General features: G+C 40.4%; 1 protein-coding gene across 11 annotated transcripts in view; it reads right to left on the minus strand.

The window, feature by feature from the left end:
• ACAP2 (ArfGAP with coiled-coil, ankyrin repeat and PH domains 2) overlaps positions 1-21,989 on the minus strand; it is a 172,935-nt gene that overhangs the window by 91,375 nt on the left and 59,571 nt on the right. For 8 of the 11 annotated variants that reach the window (XR_010111487.1, XR_010111485.1, XR_010111486.1 and 5 more), the window contains exons 3-4: positions 18,199-18,318; positions 17,306-17,359 (exon numbers count right to left, since the gene is read on the minus strand). Coding sequence is in view for 8 of the 11 variants with exons in the window: in XM_034957933.3 (XP_034813824.1) it covers positions 17,306-17,359; positions 18,199-18,318 (174 nt within the window). In the remaining 3 variants the exon portion in view is untranslated. Of the gene's footprint in view, positions 1-360; positions 445-17,305; positions 17,360-18,198; positions 18,319-21,989 lie in introns of all 11 variants that reach the window. The other 3 variants (XM_055111004.2, XM_055111003.2, XM_055111002.2) reach the window with 1 other exon arrangement.

Raw genomic sequence — 21,989 nt, forward strand, 5'->3', positions numbered from 1 at the left:
GGGAAGGCTAGGTGGAGGGTAGGGGGACGTGGAGGTGGTTAATGGGTACAAAATACAGTTAGAAAGAATGAATAGAACCTAGTATTTGCTAGCACAACAAGGTGACTATAGTCAAAAATAATTTAACTGCTCATTTTAAAATAACAAGGTGTATAACTGGATTGTTTGTAACACAAAGGATAAATGCTTGAGGTGTTGGATACCCCATTTACTCTGATTATTACACATTATCAAAATATCCCATATCACATATCCCCTAAATACACACCTACTATGCACCCACAAAAATTTTAAATAAAAAAATGTTGCTAATATTGTTTTAAAGAACAAAATTATCAGGGCATTGTGGCATACACCTACCATCCTGAGGTGGGAGGATTCCCAGAGCAGTGCTATGATCATGCCCCTGCACTCGAGCCTGAGTGACAAAGGGAGACCTTGTCTCTAAAAAAAAAAAAAACACATTAAGTATTACTCAGCTACCATAGCACTCTCTTCTGATGATTCTCCATGACATAATCATTCCTGTCCTTTCCGGAATCTATAGAAAAGGGCAAGGCTATGGCTTGTGCCACTATAGATTCATTGGATCTTTTGGTTAATCTCATTAGGCCTATAATAGATAGGCCTAAAATCAATGAAGAGAAAGAGAACTCTTCTTTGCAATCATCAGGAATTGCTCGCAATATGTCGATGAATATTATTTATTCCTCTCTACCTCATCTGCCTGTAGTAATTTTTTTTTTTTTTTTTTTTTTTTGAGACAGTGTCTTCCTTTGCCACCTAAGCTGGAGTGTAGTAGCGCGATCTTAGCTCACTGCAACCTGCACTTCCTGGGTTCAAGCAATTCTCCTACCTCAGCCTCCTGAGTAGCTGGGATTACAGGCACGCGCCACCACACCCGAATAATTTTTGTATTTTTAGTAGAGATGGGGTTTCACCACGTTGGCCAGGCTGGTCTCGAACTCCTGACCTCAAGTGATCTGCCCACCACCTTGGCCTCCCAAAGTGCTGGGATTACAGGTGTGAGCTACCATGTCTGGCCCTTCTACCTGTACTAATTTGTTTCTCCAAACCTTTTCTTCCTTCCTCTAAGGCAGTGGTTCTCCACTGGCTTAGGGTTGTATCACAATCACATGGAAAACTAAAAGAAAATACAAAGATGCAATCTTGTTGAAGAAACATAGGCTGCTTCTATATTTTTAGGAAGTTTGCTAGATGATTCTGTTATACAAACATTGGTACCAAACTGCTCTACCCAGTGGTTCTCAAATTGGTTGCACATTGAAATAACTTGGGCAACTTTTAAATACACAGATGTTGCAATAACTAGAGACACTGGTAACTCCAGAATCAGTATTTTAAAAGCTTGCCAGGTGTGACCGAACATTACCGCCATCACCTGGGAGCTGGTCAGAACTACAGAATCGCTAGAACCACCCCAGTCTTGTTAGAAATGGAGAATCTGAATCTGCATTTACCAAGATCTCCAGGTGGTTTGTTTACAGGAAACAATCCACTGTTTCTTAAACTGGGCTGCAGACTGGAATGACATGGGGAGCCTTAAAAATTACTAATGCCTGCTTCTTATTCGCAAACAATCTGGTTTTAATTAGCCTGTGTTGCAGCCTGGTTCATCCACCACCATTTTACTGAGAAGAATTCATGAAAGGCAGTTAAACCACTAAGTCACATTCACTAACATTAAAAGGACCACTCTTCAGTGTGTGTCATGGCAGATACAGTCCCCGTAAATGGGAAAAATGAAGGAGTCCTTTACAACAGTCATCAGGACACTCTTTCTGCCAAGGGCTAGATATAATAAGCATTGAAGCTTGTGGGCCATGAGGCCTCTATCACACTACTCAACCCTGCTGCTGTGGTGTAAAAGTAGCCATAGACAATACAGAAACAGAAGAGCATAGCTGTGTTCCAGTAAAAACTTATATGCCCCCCTACCCCGCCAAAAAAAAAAAAAAAAAAAGGCAATGGGCTGGATATGGCCTGCAACGCATGGTTTGCCAAACTGTGCTCTCAAACAGTGGTTTTCAAATGTTAGAATACATCAGAAACACCTGGAAGGCTTGTTCAAACACAGATTGCTAGCTCCCAGACACAGCTTCTAATTCAGCAGATCTAGGGTGGGCTCTGAGAATCTACAGTTCTAACAAGTTCCCAGATGGTGCTGATGCTGCTGGTCCAGGGACCACTCATTAAGAATCAGTTATCTCAAACTTTACTAGTGGTTCTCAAACTTTACTGCCATGTCAGGATCACCTGGGGAGATTTTTTCAATTATATGCTACACTTCAAATGACATAAATAAAACTCTGGGGGAATGGGGATTAGTTGACTATTGTCAAGCTTCCTAACACTGAGTCCTGGCACACAGATCAGGTATTGAAAGGCAACCTATATATATGACCACCATCAATTCCTCCCATCCCTGCAGGTACATGCCACTCTCCCACTCACACGGTAGAGTTGATTTTCCTTACCCTGAATCTGGGGTGGCTCTGAGTCTTGCTTTGATCAAAAGAATGCAGAAGTGATGCGATGTGACTTGTAGGCCCAGGCTTTAAGGGACCATGTACCCACGATTTCACATTCGTGAAGGCCAACTATCACATTAAGAAGTCTGACTAGCCTGCTGGGGAGAGAGGCCAAATGTAGAGAGAGAAGTCCTAGAAGATGAGAGACTCCAAAGGGTGAAAGAAGCTCAGCCAACACCAGTCATTCCAGCCACTCCAGCTAAGGTAGCAGACATGCTGAATCTTTCAGCCACAGTCAAGCCAGCACCAACTAGAGCAGAAGTAAGCTGATCCCTCCAAGCCCCGCTTGGTGGTTGTTTTAAGTCACAAAGTTTTGGGGCAGTTGTTAAACAGTCAAAGTTACTGACAAGATGTTGGTAGCCGTATTTAAGATATTGATGTTTATAAGTTTTTATAGTGATTTTTAAAGCTGCAAACTACTTGGTATAATTCAGAATCTACAACAGCTAAAATTACATTTTGGTACTATTTGTATGCCTGTCTGTTAACTCTCTGGTTTTTTGTTTGTTTCTGTTTCTGAGACCAAGTCTCGCTCTGTCACCCAGACTGGAGTGTAGCGGCTCGATCTCAGCTCACTGCAACCTTCGCCTCCCGGGTTCAAGCGATTCTTCTGCCTCAGCCTCCCAAGTAGCTGGGATTACCGGCATGCACCACTATGCCTGGCTAATTTTTGTATTTTTAATAGAGACGGGGTTTCACCATGTTGGCCAGACTGGTCTCAAACTCCTGACCTCAAATGATCCACCCATCTCTGCCTCCCATAGTGCTGAGATTACAGGCGTTATCCCAGCCACTGTCTGTTAAATTTCTGAATGCAGTAATTACTACTTTGCCAAAGCTGTATTAATTCTTCCTCCTGCATTCCCATTTGAATCATCCAAAACTATATTTTACCACAATTTATGTGTTATCATTTCATGTTATTTTTCACATTTTTCCTACTAATCATGAAATTATATATCGTTGTTTCCATAGCATCATCATTTAGTATTACAGATTCTTATTAGAATATAATTGTTTTTGTTATTTTTCAGCTGTTACTTCTTCATTTTTATTTATCATTGGCTTTTGGTGTTAATTAGCTAAAGTGTGACTTGATGAAATTTCATTTATAGTAACTCCTAACCATAAAAAACATTTCTAAAGAAGAAATCGGCAGAGCACAGTGGCTCACGCCTGTAATCCCACCACTTTGAGAGGCCGAGGCGGGTGGATCACCTGAGGTCAGGAGTTCAAGACCAGCCTGGCCAACATGGCGAAACCCTGTCTCTACTAAAAATACAAAAATTAGCTGGGCATGGCGGTGGGCGCCTGTAGTCCCAGCTACTTGGGGGGCTGAGGCCGGAGAATCACTTGAACCTGGGAGGCGGAGGTTGCAGTGAGCTGAGATCGTGCCACTGCACTCCAGCCTGGGCAACAAGAGCAGAACTATGTCTCAAAAACAAACAAACAAAAAAAAACAGGAAGAAATTAAGTGTACATAATTAAAACTTATTTTAAATAAATTGTAGGCCTTTAGAGATTCAAAAACATTTCTTTAAATCTGATTTTCTGATCATACGTAATATTTATGACACTGACTAAAATGAATTATTGTTTTGTTTACTAAATGCTTAATTTTTTATTTAGCTTTTATTTTAGGTTCAGTGGTACATGTGCAGGTTATATAGGTAAACTCTTATCATGGGGGTTTGATGTACAGATTATTTCATCACCCAGGTAACAAGCCTAGTACTTGATGTTATTTTTTTCCGATCCTCTCCCTCCTCCCACCCTCCACCCTCAAGGGCTTCAGGGACAGTTATTCCCCTCTTTGTGTCCACATGTTCTCATTATTTAGTTCTCACCTACAAGTGAGAACATGTGGTATTTGGTTTTCTGTTCCTATGTTAGTTTGGATAATGGCTTCCAGCTCCATCCATGTTCCTACAGGACATGATCGCATTTTTATGGCTGCACAGTATTCCACAGTATATATGTATCACATTTTCTTTATCCAATCTGTCATTAATGGGCATTTAGGTTGAGTCTATGTTTTTGCTATTGCGAACAGTGCTGCAATGAACACTTGTGTGCATGTGTCTCTATGGTAGAATGATTTTTATTCCTCTGGGTATATACCTTGTAATGGGATTGCTGGGTCAAATGGTAGTTCTGCTTTTCGCTCTTTGAGAAATCGCCACACTGCTTTCCACAATGGTTGAACCAATTTACACTTCCATCAGCAGTGTATAAGCAAGCATTCCCTTTTCTCCACAACCTTGGCAGCATGTGTTTTTTACTTTTTATTAATACTTATTCTGACTGGTGTGAGATGGAATCTCATTGTGGTTTTGAGTTGTATTTCTCTAATTATTAGTGATACTCAACATTTCTTCATAGGCTTCTTGGCTGTGTATGTCTTCTTTTGAAGTGTCTGTTCATGTCCTTTGCCCACTTTTTAACTGGGTTGTTTTTTGCTTGTTAATTTGTTTAAGTTCCTTACAGATTCTGGATATTAGAGCATTGTCGGATGAGTAGTTTGCAAATATTTTCTCCCACTGTAGGTTGTCTGTTTACTCTGTTGACAGTTTCTTTTACTGTGCAGAAGCTCTTTAAGGTCCCAATTGTCAATTTTTGCTTTTGTTGCAATTGCTTTTGGCATCTTTGTCATGAAATCTTTGCCAGGGCCTATGTCATGAATGGTATTTCCTAGATTTTCTTCCAGGGTTTTTACAGTTTTGGGTTTTACACTCGAGTCTTTAATCCATCTTGAGTTGATTTTTGTATACAGTATAAGGAAGGGGTCCAGTTTCAATCTTCTGCACATGGCTAGCCAGTTATCTCAGCACCATTTACTGAATAGGGAAGTCCTTTCCCTCATTACTTGTTTCTGTCAGCTTTGTTGAAGATCAGATGGTTGTAGGTGTGCGGCTTTATTTCTGGACTCTCTTCTCTGTTCCACTGGTCTGTGTCTGTTTCTGCTCCAGTACTATGCTGTTTTGGTTACTGGGGCCCTGTAGCATAGTTTGAAGTCTGGGCCAGGTGTGGTGACTCACACCTGTAATCCCAACACTTTGGGAGGCCAAGGCAGGGGATCACTTGAGGTCAGGAGTTCGAGACCAGCCTGGGCAACATGGCAAAACCCTGTCTTATACTAAAAATACAAAAAATTAGCCAGGTATGGTGGTGGGCACCTGTAATCCCAGCTACCTGGGAGGCTGAGGCAAGAGAATCACTTCAACCCAGGAGGTGGAGGTTGCAGTGAGCCAAGATTGTGCCATTGCACTCCAGTCTGGGCAGCTAGAGTGAAACTCTGTCTCAAAAAAAAAAAAAAATAGTTTGAAGTCTGGAATGTGATGCCTCCGGCTCTATTTATTCTTTTTGCTTAGGATTACTTTGGCTATTCGAACACTTTTTTGGTTCCATATAAATTTTTTAAGGTTTTTTTCTAGTTCTGTGAAGACTATCATTGATAGTTTGATGGGAATAGCACTGAATCTGTAAATTCCTTGGGCTGTATGGCCATTTTAACAGTCTTGATTCTATCTATCCGTGAGGATTTAACATTTTTCCATTTGTGCCGTCTCTGATTTCTTTGAGCAATGTTTTGTAATCCTCATTATAGAGATCTTTCACCTCCTTGGTTAGCTGTATTCCTAGGTATTCTATTCTTTTTCTGGCAACTGTGATCAGGACTGTGTTCCTGAATTGGCTCTCGGGTTGGATGTTGTTGGTGTACAGAAATGCTACTAATTTTTGCATGTTGATTATGTATCCTGAAACTTTGCTGAAGTTGTTTATCAGCTGAAGGAGTTTTGGGGCTGAGACTATAGGGTTTTCTAGATATAGCATCACGTCATCTGCAAATAGTGATGGTCTGACTTCCTCTCTTCCTATTTGGATGCCCTTTATTTCCTTCTCTTGTCTGACTGCTCTGGCCAGGACTTCCAATACTATGTTGAATAGGAGTGGTGGGAGAGGGCATCCTTGTCTTATGCTGGTTTTCAAAGGGAATGCTCCCAAAATTCTTTTTATTTTCATTTTTGAGACAGTCTTCCTCTGTCGCCCAAGCTGGAGTGCAGTGGCGTGATCTTGGCTCACTGCAACCTCCACCTCCCGGGCTCAAGCAATTGTCATGTCTCAGCCTCCCAAGTAGCTGGTCATATAGGTAATACAGGCACACACCACCAAGCCCAGCTAATTTTTGTATTTTTAGTAGAGATGGGGTTTTGCCATGGCCAGGCTGGTCTCAAACTCCTGGCCCCAAGTGATCCACCTGCCTCGGCCTCCCAAACTTCTGAGATTACAGGCGTGAGCCGGTACGCCCAGCCCAAAATTCTTAATTTTATAATCTTTCAATAAAATTTACATTGAAACATTTTAAGAAAGCAGAATTACATTCATACAGAAAGATTTGCATGCTAAACCTCTGCAAACACAAAATAAGACACAAAGTTATTTTATGAGATTAGTTACAATAATATCAGATCGAGAAGCTAACTACAAGGTTACTCAATTAAGAGCTACAGCCAGAATGCTGCATACAATTGCAGAACTGTAAACGTACCAGCCTACAGGAAAAAAATGTCAAGAACTTTGTTAATTTCCAAAGCAGAACAAGAAACAGAAAAGGTGCCACATTTCAGTAAGAGAATAACATTTTATGGCATGCCAGATAAACACATGCATAATGACTAATGCTACTCTATCAAAACTTTTTCATTCTGAGTGAAGCTTCTGCACATGAGTAACTGCGCTCAAGCTAATAGCAGAAAGAACACCTGAGGCTGGACACAGTGACTCATGCCTCCGACCTCAGCACCTGGGAGTCCCGGAGACGATCACTTTAGCACAAGAGCTCAGCAGCGACCTGGGCAACATAGTGAGACTGTCTCTAAAAAAGAAAAAAAGCCAGACACAATAGCCCGCACCTTGTAATCCCACTACTCTGGGAGGCTGAGGCAAGAACATCACTTGAGCTCAGGAGTTCAAGACCAGCCTGGGCAACACAGCAAGACCCCCGCTCTACAAAAAAAAATTAGCCAGGCATGGTGGCACACCTGTAGTCCTACTACTTGGAAGGCTGAGGCAGAAGGATCACTTGAGCCCAGGAGATCGAGGCTGCAGTGAGCTCTGATCATACCACTGTACTCCAGCCTTAGTGACAGAGCAAAACTCTGTCTCAAAACAAAATAAATAAACTCTGAATATAGTACCTTAGAAGAGCACTGACTGTTTTGCAAACTACCTAAAGAAATGCCTAATAATAAACGGCATGAACCCGGGAGGCGGAGCTCGCAGTGAGCCAAGATGGCACCACTGCACTCCAGCCTGGGCAACAGAGCGAGACTCCATCTCAAAAAAAAAAAATAAGCCTAATGATAAAAGTAAAAATGCTAAAGAAAAACTGTGAAACAAAAAAGATATTATGGAAACACTGTAATTTTGCATACTGATAGTGTAGCTAACAATGACTACAAGATGTAAACTTACATTAAGAATTTATTTGGAGCCAGGTGCAGTGGCTCACATCTGTAATCCCAGCACTTGGTGATGTGGGAGGATTGCTTGAGCCCAGAAGTTCGTTTAAAAATAAAAATAAAAAATTTATTTGGAAAACTCTGATGATCTAGTAAAATATTTTACAGAGGATCTTTCATATATAAAAGTATGCATGTAGATATGATACATATTAATCCCAAATTAAATGTTATCAAAATGATAAATAATCTAAGACTATTTAAACATTTAGTATCATCAAAGAAATACTATGAGAATATCACTGTCTTCTATTTCACACAAAAGTGCACTGACTTCCAGAGAACAAATTTTGCTAAAATTTATGAATTAAAAGTAGACTTCAAACAGCTTGGGAGGAATAATTCTCAACTTGCAGGTTTGTTTAACACTAGTTATTGACTTTAAAAAATGGCTTTACTAACTGGCACCCTGCTATCTGATTAACTTATATGAAGCAGTCCTTAAAATTTTTGACAATTCACATATACTGCCAGGGACAGTGGCTCACACCTGTAATCCCAACACTTTGGGAGGCCGAGGCGGGTGGATCATTTGAGGTCAGGAGTTGGAAACCAGCCTGGTCAACATAGTGAAAGCCCATCTCTACTAAAAGTACAAAAATTAGCCAGGTGGTGGACACCTATAATCCCAGCTACTCAGGAGGCTGAGGCAGGAGAACTGCTTGAGCCCAAGAGGCAGAGGTTGCAGTGAACAGAGATCACGCCATTGCACTCCAGGGCAACAGAGCAAGACTCTGTCTCAAAAAAACATACACTGACAAACTTTATGGATTCAGAATGTGGAAACATGAGGCTGAAAATGAGTCACTAAGTGAGTCAGTGCTGTCGTCTGAATTCAAAAAGAGAATTATTAAAAGTAGGCAGAAGGGGGAAAAGGTAGAGCAACTTCTGTGTAAACTTGCAGAAAGGCTTCATTATTTTATTCAAAATCCATCCAGGTCAGGCACTGTCGTCCTAGCACTTTGGGAGGCCAAGATGGGTGGATCACTTGAGGTCCGGAGTTCGAGACCAGCCTGGCCAACTTGGTGAAACCCCATCTCTACTAAAAATAAAAAATAAAATTAGCCAGGCGTGGTGGCAAGCGCCTGTAGTCTCACCTACTAGGGAGGCTGAGGCACAAGAATCACTTGAACCCAGGAGGCGGAGGTTGCAGTGAGCCGAGATCATGCCACTGCACTCCAGCCTGGGGGCTAATCGAGACTCCATCTAAAAAACAAAAAATCCAATTTATCCCAGAAAATATAAGCATTACTTGTGTCAGTCAGAGAAAAAGAAGAGCACTTCCATTTTATGAATGATTGTCTCTTTGAACTACAACTTAAGAAGATGAAATTATTTAAGTTCTAATTACATGTGAGAGAGGAGCTCCTGAGAGTTAGGGGAAAAGGGCAACAAATATTCCTCTGCCTTTTGCTAATATGCCTATATAGGCAGTTTCTCGTCATTAACAATGACCAATAATTTGAAAGGATCATCAATTTTAAATCTTGATCAGGAATTGCTTGAAAATATTTCATGCAGAAGACCTTTTTTTTTTTTTTTTTTCTTTTTTGAGACGGAGTCACGCTCTGTCGCCCAGGCTGGAGTGCAGCGGCACCATCTCGGCTCACTACAAGCTCCGCCTCCCGGGTTCATGCCATTCTCCTATCTCAGCATCCCATAGAAGACCTTTTCTTTTTTTAAAGTTAAGTTTATTGAAGCAAGCTCAGCCTTATTTTTTAAAACATCTGGACCATGCGTACTGGCTCACTCGTGTAATCCCAGCACTTTGGGAGGCCAAGGCAGGCAGATCACCTGAGGTCAGGAGTTAGAGACCAGCTTGGCCAGCATGGTAAAACCCCATCTCTACTAAAAATACAAAAATTAGCTGGGCCTGGAAGCAGGCACCTGTAATCCCAGCTACTTGGGAAGCTGAGGCAGGAGAATCGCTTGAACCCGGGAGGCAGAGGTTGCAGTGAGCTAAGATCGCACCACCGCACTCCAGCCTGGGTGACAGAGTAAGACTGTCTCAAAAAATAAAAAATAAAGTCCTCCCTCTCCCCTCTCCCCACGGTCTCCCTCTCCCTCTCTTTCCACGGTCTCCCTCTAATACTGCCGCCATCTCTGCTCACTGCAACCTCCCTGCCTGATTCTCCTGCCTCAGCCTGCCGAGTGCCTGCGATTGCAGGTGCGCACCGCCACGCCTGACTGGTTTTCGTATTTTTTTGGTGGAGACGGGGTTTCGCTGTGTTGGCCGGGCTGGTCTCCAGCTGCTAACCGCGAGTGATCCGCCAGCCTCGGCCTCCCGAGGTGCCGGGATTGCAGACGGAGTCTGGTTCACTCAGTGCTCAATGGTGCCCAGGCTGGAGTGCAGTGGCGTGATCTCGGCTCGCTACAACCTCCACCTCCCAGCCGCCTGCCTTGGCCTCCCAAAGTGCCGAGATTGCAGCCTCTGCCCGGCCACCACCCCGTCTGGGAAGTGAGGAGCGTCTCTGCCTGGCTGCCCATCGTCTGGGACGTGAGGAGCCCCTCTGCCTGGCTGCCCAGTCTGGAAAGTGAGGAGCGTCTCTACCCGGCCGCCATCCCACCTAGGAAGTGAGGAGCGTCTCCGCCCGGTGGCCACCCCGTCCGGGAGGGAGGTGGGGGGGTCAGCCCCCCGCCCGGCCAGCCGCCACGCCCAGGAGGTGAGGGGCACCTCTGCCCGGCCGCCACCCCGTCTGGGAGGTGTACCCAACAGCTCATTGAGAACGGGCCATGATGACAATGGCGGTTTTGTGGAATAGAGAGGGGGGAAAGGTGGGGAAGAGATTGAGAAGTCGGATGGTTGCCGTGTCTGTGTAGAAAGAGGTAGACATGGGAGACTTTTCATTTTGTTCTGTACTAAGAAAAATTCTTCTGCCTTGTGATCCCGTTGATCTGTGACCTTACCCCCAACCCTGTGCTCTATGAAACATGTGCTGTGTCCACTCAGGGTTAAATGGATTAAGGGCGGTGCAAGATGTGCTTGAAGGCAGCATGCTCGTTAAGAGTCATCACCACTCCCTAATCTCAAGTACCCAGGGACACAAACACTGCAGAAGGCCGCAGGGTCCTCTGCCTAGGAAAACCAGAGACCTTTGTTCACTTGTTTATCTGCTGACCTTCCCTCCACTATTGTCCTGTGACCCTGCCAAATCCCCCTCTGCGAGAAACACCCAAGAATGATCAATAAAAAATAAATAAATAAATAAATAATAAAAAATAAATAAAAATAAAATATCTGGACATGTTATACACATTCAATACATAATATCTTCCCTAATACTGTGTTTTCTAAAAATATAATTCCATTAAAAAGAACCTTAAAATTTTTTCACCCAGATAGGTGCCCTTATCTCCCCATGAAGTTTTCTCCAGTGTTCCATACAAACATGACTATCATTTTCAATCTGTGCCATGAGATGAGATGAGTTGTGAAACACTGAAAGTACCCTGTTCTCACTGCCTAAAACCATTTGTTGAGTGACTAAGTGTACAGCTCTAAATTGAAAAATCAAATGTACAAAAAGAAAAAAAAATACTGGCCAGGCACAGTGGCTCACACCTGTAATCCCAGCACTTTGGGAAGCCAAGGCAGGATGATCACTTCAGCCCAGGAGTTTGAGACCAGCCTGGACAACGCAGCAAGACCCCATCTCAACAAAAAAATTAAAAATTAGCTGAGCACAGTGATGCATGCCTGTGGTCCCAGCTACTCAGAAGGCTGAGGCTCCTAGGAGAATCACTTAAGCCCAGGAATTCAAGGCTGCAGTGAGTTATGATCACGTTACTGCCTAGGCAACAGAGCAAGACCCTGTCTCAAAAATGATTGACAGACAGACAGACAGCAAAAAGAGTCATACATGTTCATAGAATTTATGTAGCAAATCAACGTTAAAGCTGCATTCAGCAAAGATAATAATCAAATAAATATTCCAAGTTCCTTATACCAACAGCAAATTAGAATCCAAAAGTGTCATCAATGGAGTCACCAAAATCTCTTAAATTCTAGGAAAATAAGCCACTCTTCGAACCAATTCTAATATCTAGTACAATGTAGCATACCTAACCTGCTCTGAAAAAGTCAAGTGTGTTCACATCTTATAAAAACATATGCATTAAGGCCAAGTGCAGTGGCTCACACCTGTAATCCCAGCACTTTGGGAGGCCAAGGTGGGTCGATCACTTGAGGTCAGGAGTTCGACACCAGCCTGGCCAACATGGTGAAACCCCATCTCTACTGAAAATATAAACGCTAGCCGGGTGTGGTGGTGGGCGCCTGTAGTCCCAGCTACTCGGGAGGCGGATGCACAAGAATCACTTGAACCTGGGAGGTGGAGGCTGCAGTGAGCCAAGGTCACGCACTCCAGCCTGGGCAACAGAGCAAGACTCCGTCTCAAAAAAGATATATATATATTGTGATAAAACAAAAGAATTTTAAACATAATACTCCTGAGGAAGGAGAACCACTTGAACCTGGAAGGTGGAAGTTGCAGTGAGCCAAGATCGCACCACTGCACTCCAGCCTGGGAGAGAGAGCGAGACTCCATTTCACAAAAACAACAACAACAACAAAAACATATGAGTTAAAGAGAAACCTAGGATATTCTCATTCTAAAAGGAATAAGAAGAGTTCTATCCATTTTTACAGATAAATAAATAAATTACATGATAATCTAAATGATTTATTTTATTAAATGACTGGACAATCTGACTCCAACATATGTTTAATCTTTACGTGGCTAATAACACAAATGGTTTTATTATTTTCAAACATTTAAGCCCACAAAGTTGGTAAATGACACCTCTGGAACATCCAGACTTTTATCCTTACACAAACTGATACACCAAAGCCCAACTGTTATGAGCTCTGCTAGAGAATCTAATGCAGGTTACACTATTTATTATCTTTTAGAAAGCAGTTTTTCCTAATCATCCTTTATATTGGGATGCTATGTAATTAGAATTCCAGAGAATGCTACAAAATAAAGCATTTTATGTAACTAGGCTTTTCCTACATGTTAACAAATGGCTCTGAGACCAAATTTAAATCTTATAATAAATGCCTCCTGATTTTATAAATTTTTAATAATGGAAAGTCATCTAGTAACTCCCCTTCATTTTACAGAGGAGGAATGTAAATCTTTATTTTTTTTGGAGACAAGGTCTCACTGTGTCACTCAGGCTGGAGTGCAGTAGTGCAATCACAGCTCACTGTGGCCCCAGCTTCCCAGGCTCAAGTGATCCTCACACTTCAGCCTCCTGAGTAGCTGGGATTACAGGCATGAGCCACCACACCCAGCTAATTTTTCTATTTCTTGTAGAGACCGAGTTTTGCCATGTTGCCCAGGCTGGTCTCTAATTCCAGGGCTCAAGCAATCAAACCACCTCAGCCTCCCAAAGTGCTGAGATTACAGGTATGAGCCACCACGCCCAGCCTACAGAGGAGGAATGTAAATCTCAGAAAAATTAAATGACTTCCCTAAAATGAGAATTATGTAACTACCGGAAGTATAACAGTAAACAAGGTAAGTGTTATCCCTAGCCATCGTCTAATTAAAGTGAAGTATAACAGGGCTATGATGAGGGAAGAACTTTTGCCACAAATATAGGAATTCTAGTTCAAGTGACACAAGTCATTCCTACTGAAAAAAATTTAAAGTATTGGTTACAAAACAACAAAAAGGCCAGATAGAATAGATGGTATATTAACTATAAAAAGAAGAAAATTAAAAGAAAGTAAACCAAGGACTCACAATTTCATTTTTATATCTATTAAAAAGAAAATTTCTGAGACGCTGTCAAAAATAATAAGGGAACAAAATACACACTGGACTTCTGGGTATAGTGTCAGACAAAAAGTTCTTCATGTATAGAAACATGTACGTAAACACAAACAAGCTGACCAACATATAGCCTTCAGACCTCCAGGCAGACGGACAAAGAGTGGTTTTTTTCTTAGCATACAAATTATCTTTTTAAAGCAACATGAGTTTTACAGTCAACAGAGAGTATGAGGTTTCTCAAGTTTAAGGAATAGTGAAAAAGAAGAGGGAGGGAGGGAGGAAGGGAGGAAGCGGAGGAGGAAGGGAGGAAGCGGAGGAGGAAGGGAGGAAGCGGAGGAGGAAGGGAGGAAGCGGAGGAGGAAGGGAGGAAGCGGAGGAGGAAGGGAGGAAGCGGAGGAGGAAGGGAGGAAGCGGAGGAGGAAGGGAGGAAGCGGAGGAGGAAGGAAGGGAGGAGGAGGAAGGGAGGAAGCGGAGGAGGAAGGGAGGAAGCGGAGGAGGAAGGGAGGAAGCGGAGGAGGAAGGGAGGAAGCGGAGGAGGAAGGAGAGAAAGAAAAGTGAGAAACGTGGAATCTGCTTAGGTTTCAGGAATGTAGGTGCACATTAAGATTAAGAGCACTAGTATTAAAAAGACCAATCTCAGCTGGGTGCAGTGGCTGACGCCTGTAATCCCAGCACTTTGGGAGGCCAAGGCAGGCAGATCACGAGGTCAAGAGATCGAGACCATCCTGGCCAACATGTTGAAACCCCGTCTCTACTAAAAATACAAAAAATTAGCTGGGCGTGGTGGCACGTGCCTGTAGTCCCAGCTACTCCAGAGGCTGAGGCAGGAGAATCCCTCGAACCCAGGAGGCAGAGGTTGCAGCGAGCCAAGATTGCGCCGCTGCACTCCAGCCTGGCAACAGAGCGAGACTCCATCTCAAAACAAAAAACAAAACAAAAACAAACAAACAAAAAAAATCTGTATTCCTCCAAAGGAAATAATACATATATACCTTGCTTCAAGGCCAGGTGCAGTGGCTCACGCCTGTAATCCCAACACTATGGAAGGCCAAGGCGGGTGGATCACTTTAGGCCAGGAGTTTGAGACCAGCCTAGCCAACATGCCAAAATCCCATCTCTACTAAAAATACAAAAATTAGCCAGGCATGGTGGTACATGCCTGTAGCCCCAGCAACTTTGGAGGCTGAGGCAAGAGAATCACCTGAACCCGGGAGGCAGAGGCTGCAGTGAGCCAAGATCGCACCACTGCACTCTAGTCTGGGAGACAGAGCCAGACTCTGTCTCCAAAAAAAAAAAAAATTATTTGCCAAAAGTTTATCTTAATCATAACTTTTCACATTTAAAACCATAACAAAGAGCAAGGTATTATTATATAAAGAAATAGCATAAGATTTACTGCTTTAAAGAAAAGGAGAGGAATATTTCGAAGGATAATAAATTATAGAAAAAACATTTAGTCTATTATGTCAATTTAAAGTCAATCGCTTATATAAAAAAAAAAAACTTTCTTACTAAATTACATTTGGTTTAAAGAGAAATCAAATATACCAAACACTGCCATCTAAATTCAACAGAAGGCAAAAAGAAAACTATTATGTGGTCAAATTGGTGTCAAATACAAGAGCTAAAACCATAAAACTCTTAGAAGAAAACCTAAGGGTAAATCTTTATGACCTTGAATTTGGCAATGGATTCCCTTACACATAACACCAAAAGCACAAACAACAAAAGACAAAATAGATAAACTGAACTTCAGACTTCATCAAAACTAAAAACTTTTGTGTGTCAAAGGATATTTTCAAGAAAGTAAAAAAGAAAACCTACAAAATGAGAGAAAATGTTTGTATAACATATACTGATAAGGGTTTAATACCCAAACTATGTAAAACAAGTGTAAGTCAACAACAACAACAACAACAACACAAGCCCAATTAAATAACTGACAAAGGGACTGGGTGCAGTGGCTCACACCTGTAATCCCAGTGCTTTGGAGGCTGAGGCGGGAGGACGGCTTGAGCCCAGGAGTTCAAGACTAGCCTGGGCAAAAAAACAAGACCTAATCTCTACCAAAAACAAACAAACAAACAAACAAAAAAATTGGCCTGGCATGATGGCACATACCTGTAGTCCTAGCCAATTGGGAGGCTACAGTAAGAGGATCACTTAAGCCTGGGAGTTCCAGGCTGTAGTGAGGTATGACTGTGCCATTGCACTCCAGTCTGGGTGACAGAGTGAGACCCTATCTCTAAATAAATAAAGAACTTCAATAGACAACAATGGTAACAATGACAGAAGATACACAAAAAACCAGTAAGCACATAAAAGATGCTCAACTGCATGAGTCATTAGGGAAATGCAAATCAAAACCACAATGAGATACCACTTCACACCTACTAGGATGGTTATAATTTTTTTTAAAAAATTGACAATAGCAAGTGTTGATAACGATGTGGAGAACTTGGAACACTCAAACACTGCTGGTGGAAATGTAAAATGGTACAGTCTCTGTAGAAAACAGTTTGGCAGTTCCTCAAAAAGTTAAACATAGAATTACCATATGACCCAGTAAGTCTACACCTAGGTACATGCCCAAAAGAACTGAAAACAGGCACTCGAGCAGATACTTGTACATGTCAATATTAGCATAGCTAAAATTTGAACTATAATTAAAATAAACATTGTCATATTACTGCATCCTAGATACGCTAACCAACAAAAAAAATTAAAATCAAATTAAGAACCAAAAACAAGCAGATTTTATGAAGATTATAAGTATTGATATTTTTATTACAGACAGCGGCTAATAAATTTTAAAGCACTGATTAATTATACAACAGCCATATCAGTTAAGCTTTTTAAAAAATATAAGAAACATACAGCTTACAAGCTGCCATATTTGCAGTAAACTTTTGCAAACTTTGTAAAGGAATTTTGTGACACTCCCAAAGTAATATATATCCCTCATTCTTGAAGGATAAATGCCCACAAATCTTAAACACACATATAAATAGCTCGAAGAATATAGCACTCTTTAATATTGGTAATTGTTTAGATAAAGGGGATATATTGGTAAGTATCTAAAAAGAAACAGCTACATTTAAAATGACTTTTACTTCTTTATTCTTAAGTACATGCTTAAAAATTTTACAAAGCCACAACTTAAAGGGAAAAAATTTAACTTTTGGGTATATGTCCTTCAATGATATTAAGTTCACTATATTAGAATGGAAAATAATACTCTTATTCTCTTCTTTCACACGCATGCATGAGCACACACACTCACACACAAATACACACACAGCGTACATTTTAGATTCACCCAACTAAAAAGTTGACGACCAATCAAAGCCATGTAATTCCCTTTTAGTCATTTCATAAAATATTGCGACTCAAGAAAAATACTAAAATGTTAATATGGTCATAGTAACACCTACTTACTGACACTTACTGTGTGAAAATTTATCATTTCTTGAAGACTGTCAGAAAACTTGGTCAAACTTGTCTATGAGAAAAAAAGCAAAAGAAAACCAAATCATTTATGAGCCACTTAAATAGGTCACAAAAATGTGACCTCTGAATTTCTGACAGAAGATCCAGTTACACTGTAAACAGTAACATTTATTTCCAATGACAATCTCACACTACCTTATGGGTACACTCTGCAGAGGTCACCTCTACACGTGGTAACAAATAAAACCCTAAAAATGTGAAAGAATTAATATTGCCCCTTCAACGGTATTATGCTAACAATAGAAATGGCAAATATAAACCTAAGGCAAAATTGTTTTGCGTGTATCAAGATGGCCCATGTAGGCATCTAGAATCAAATCATCATCAAACTACACCCATTTCTTCACCAGTTATTATTTCTCATGAAGAAATATAACACCACATAGTATACCAAGGAATCTAAGCTAACCCAGCATAAGCTGGCTAATCAGAACCTATACAGCCCCCTATACATACAGTTAAGACGCTGTACTTAGGTTAATGCTCTCTGCGTGCCCCTATAAGCAGCTACTAGTAGGCGTGATCTTGATCTTCCTGCTCAGGCCCTCTGACAGGTGCTTCAGCTCACCTAGCAGCAAGTAAACTTAGTAAACTAACCACAACAATGAGAAACTAGGTGAGAAGAGCCATGCTAGATAATGCGCAATGCAAATCAACCATCACCTTCTCTTAGAAAACAGAATCATACAAGAGAGCACCAAGGGGTGACCACTTTTCTACTTCTAATTTTAAGTATCACCATAACTATAAATCAGGTAGATTAATGCACAATTCTTTAATGTCTTATTGCTTTTTTTTTTCATTTTTAACTGCAATTTTAGTAATACTAACCTCAACGACAGCATCATTACTAGAATACTGAGCCAGGTCTCGAATCCCATTCATGAACTGTTTATTTGCAACACAAAAGGCTTTTCCAGTATCAATCATTGCAATACAAAGTTTCACAAGCTGAAAAAGAAAAAAAAAATTCATCAGGTTGAAGATAGTTTTACAAATTACTTAGTTGAACAAGTGTTGGCAGTAACTATATGAGGTGACCTAGTAAAGTTCAATTTGTTTCATCAATAAACTCAAAACAGACTAATTGAAAAGTATTCTTTTTTCCTTCAGCTTATAAAGTAAATTCATAGCAGAGCTGTACCAAAAAAGTTGACCATTTAGGATCCAGAGGCTGTGTGATAACAACAACAAAAGTATTTCGGAGGAAAGGTAAGTAAACTGGTATGATAGCTTAGTGATCATTTCAATATTAGTCTATCAACGCAGATGGCTAAAGTGATTAATCAACCATGTACTCAAAAAAAAAAATGTCTCTAATACCTATTGTTCCAGGCATTGTCTAAGCCTTAGTACCGGGCTCTTCTCTTTCTTTCATCTTTCTCTTTCTCTCTCTCCCTTCCTTCTTCTTTTCGTTCCCTTTATCCCTCCATCTCCCTGTTCTTCCATTCCTTCCTTCCTTCTTCTTTTTATTCCCTTTATCCCTCCATCTCCCTGTTCTTCCATTCCTTCCTTCCTTCTTCTTTTTATTCCCTTTATCCCTCCATCTCCCTCTTCTTCCATTCCTTCCTTCCTTCTTCTTTTTATTCCCTTTATCCCTCCATCTCCCTGTTCTTCCATTCCTTCCTTCCTTCTTTCTCTCCTTTCTTTCAGACACAGAACATTTTCTTTTACCAAAATCTTGGGTAAATGTCAAATATTAAAAAACAGATAAAAGTGAAACTGTTCTAGACAAAGGAGAGAAAAGTACTGAGGGGATGCAAAGGGGGGTCACCAAGAAGAGGATAAAGAGCCAAGAAAAACTTTAGAAAACTCCTGAAGGATCTCAAGAGCATAAATTAAAACTGCTGCCCTGAGACCTAGGGGAACAGAAAACGAAAACATCATCTCTGCTCTCAAAAACTCTAATTCTATAATTCTAACAAGTAGATAAATTCTACAGAGCACAAACACAACTACTATGACAAAACTATGCACGGGAAAAAAAAAAAGGAAGACCATCTAACGAGGGCTGTGGGGACCAGGGAAGGATGCCTAGAAAAGGCAACAGAAGATATTGCTATACTGTTAAGGGCTTTTGATTTACCAATGTGCATCCAAGAGGGGAGGTATATAATATGTAGCAATTCCCAAAAATATTTGACCATGGAATTCTTGTTAAGAGGAAGCATTATTATATGACCAATATTCCACAAAACCCACTGCGAGAAATGCTGGCACAGATGTCTTTTAAATTGTTTGCTATTTACAATATAAAATAAAATGTCTTGCCAGAAAAACTGATTCCAAAGTTCATATGGAGTAACCACTATGCGAGAAGAGCAAAAAAATATTTGAAGAGTAATAAGGTAGGAACATTAGTACTATATGATATTAAAATATATTATAAAAAGATAGTAAATAAAAGTCTGGTAGTAAACGCAAATAGACAAACTGATCAATGTAAAAGAATACACAGTCAAAAAAACAGATACAAATATGCCATATTTGATTAAAGTAATACTCCAGCCACTGGGGGAAAAGTTATCTGATAAATGATATTAGGGACACTGGATAGTCGTCTGAAGGGGATAAAAAAAGAAATTAAATTGTATTACAGACTCCCAAGTTAATTATAGATAAAGATTTAAACATAAAAACAGAATCAGAAATCAAAGAGAAAACAGAAGGTATTTTTTTTTTCAATAATCTCAAAGTGGGAAGTCTGAGAAGGATGCAAAGTTCAAATACTATGCAAAAAAAACTGATCAATCCAATTACATAATAAGACATTTCTATAAGGAAAAAACAAACACAGTCAAAAGAAACAACATAGGAAAACAATATTAAGATAAATCACAAAGGACAAGTTTCCCTACCATAAAAAAGGGTATATAAATCATTTTGAAAATCCAACTATTCACTAGAAAAAATGGGTAACATACATGCAGAGATAATTACCCCCCAAAAAAGAGATACATGTGTCTTAAACCCATGAAAAGATATTCATTCTCACTATAATAAAAGAAATGGAAATTACTATTTTTTTTTCTTTTACTAACAGCAAAGATGAAAAAGTTTGATAACATGCTGTTTTAAAGAGGGCAGGTATGGGGAAATAGTCACTCTCATGCATTGTTGGTAGGAGTGTAAATTGGTACAATATCTACAGAAGGCAGTTTAGCGAGAGCTATCAAAATTTAAAACATACATACCTTCTAACTTCGCAATTTCACTTTTTAAAATGTATTCTACAACTATATTTTACAGATAGGCCATATGACACATTCACACAGTGAATATGTAAAGATATTCACTGCAGTAACAGTAAAATATTGGTAGCAAGCTAAGCGTCTGTCAGTGGACAGCTAGATAAATAGATTATGATATATCCATGCAAGGTAATACAATTCAACCATTTTTTAAAATGAGACAGCTCTATAACAACAAATAACATCCACGATATATTAAGAGAAAAATCAAAATGTAGAACAGTGCTAATATTTTTGTTGAAATGGGGAGAGTCATTTTTACTGAAGAGTACAAAAACTTTTATATGCTTAGAAAATTTTGTGAAAAGGCCAGGCATGGTGGCTCACACCTGTAATCCCAAAATTTTGGGAGGCCGAGGTGGGCAGATCACTTGAGGTCAGGAGTTCAAGACCAGCCTGGCCAATGTGGCAAAACCCCACCTCTACTAAAAATACAAAAATTAGCCAGGCATGGTGGTGCGCACCTGTAGTCCCAGCTAGTCGGGAGGCTGAGGCAGGAGAATTGCCTGAACCCGGGAAGCAGAGGTTGCAGTGAGCTGAGATCATGCCACTGTACTCCAGCCTCAGTGACAGAGCGAGGCTGTCTCAAAAAAAAGAAAATTGCACAAGGGCACAAGAGAAACTAGTTCAGTGCATTCCTCTAGGAAAGAGATTAGAAAATGACTGATTTTCACTGGGTACACACTTTTTTACCTTCAAATTGTGTACTACATAGGTGGTATTATGCAACAAATTAAATTCAAAAATAATTTAAAGTTTCCATAAAAACAAAGAGAGACAGGTTAATAGTAAAACATTACGGCAAAAAATATAGGGTTCTCAGCTAAGTCTGCTTAGGTTCAACCTACTGTCATACTTAAACATCTAAGTGAGACTGAGTGAACTTAACCTCAACAAACTTCCATTTCTTCTTCTGTATCACACATAACAATGGTACCAAACCATATATGGTTACTAAAAAAAAGACTAAGAGAATGCACATAAAGATTGTTAGCACAGGCGTGGCTCATGCCTGTAAGCCCAACACTTTGGGAGGCCAAGATGGGAGGAACTCTTGAGGCCAGGCATTTGAGACCAGCCTGGTCAACAACCCTATCTCTGTCTTCAAAAAAAAAAAAAAAAGATTCTTAGCACAAACTTACTGGCACATGGTAATTATTCAATGGAGATTTGTGCTTCCTTGTCAGAGGGAGAGGTTTTCCTATTGTTGTTTGCTTTTGTTTTGTTAGTAAAAAAAAAAAAAATCTTTATCTACTTAAGATAGAGGTGGCAGAGAAGGGAAAGGAGAGAGATGCTAAAGCAAAGTCCTGAGGAGGTAGGGGGCTTGGAACTGCATAGAAAAAGGGATACTTTTATCATTCAAAGAAGCAG

This window comes from Pan paniscus, chromosome 2 (genome assembly GCF_029289425.2).
Source record: "Pan paniscus chromosome 2, NHGRI_mPanPan1-v2.0_pri, whole genome shotgun sequence".
Classification (NCBI taxonomy): Eukaryota; Metazoa; Chordata; class Mammalia; order Primates; family Hominidae; genus Pan; species Pan paniscus.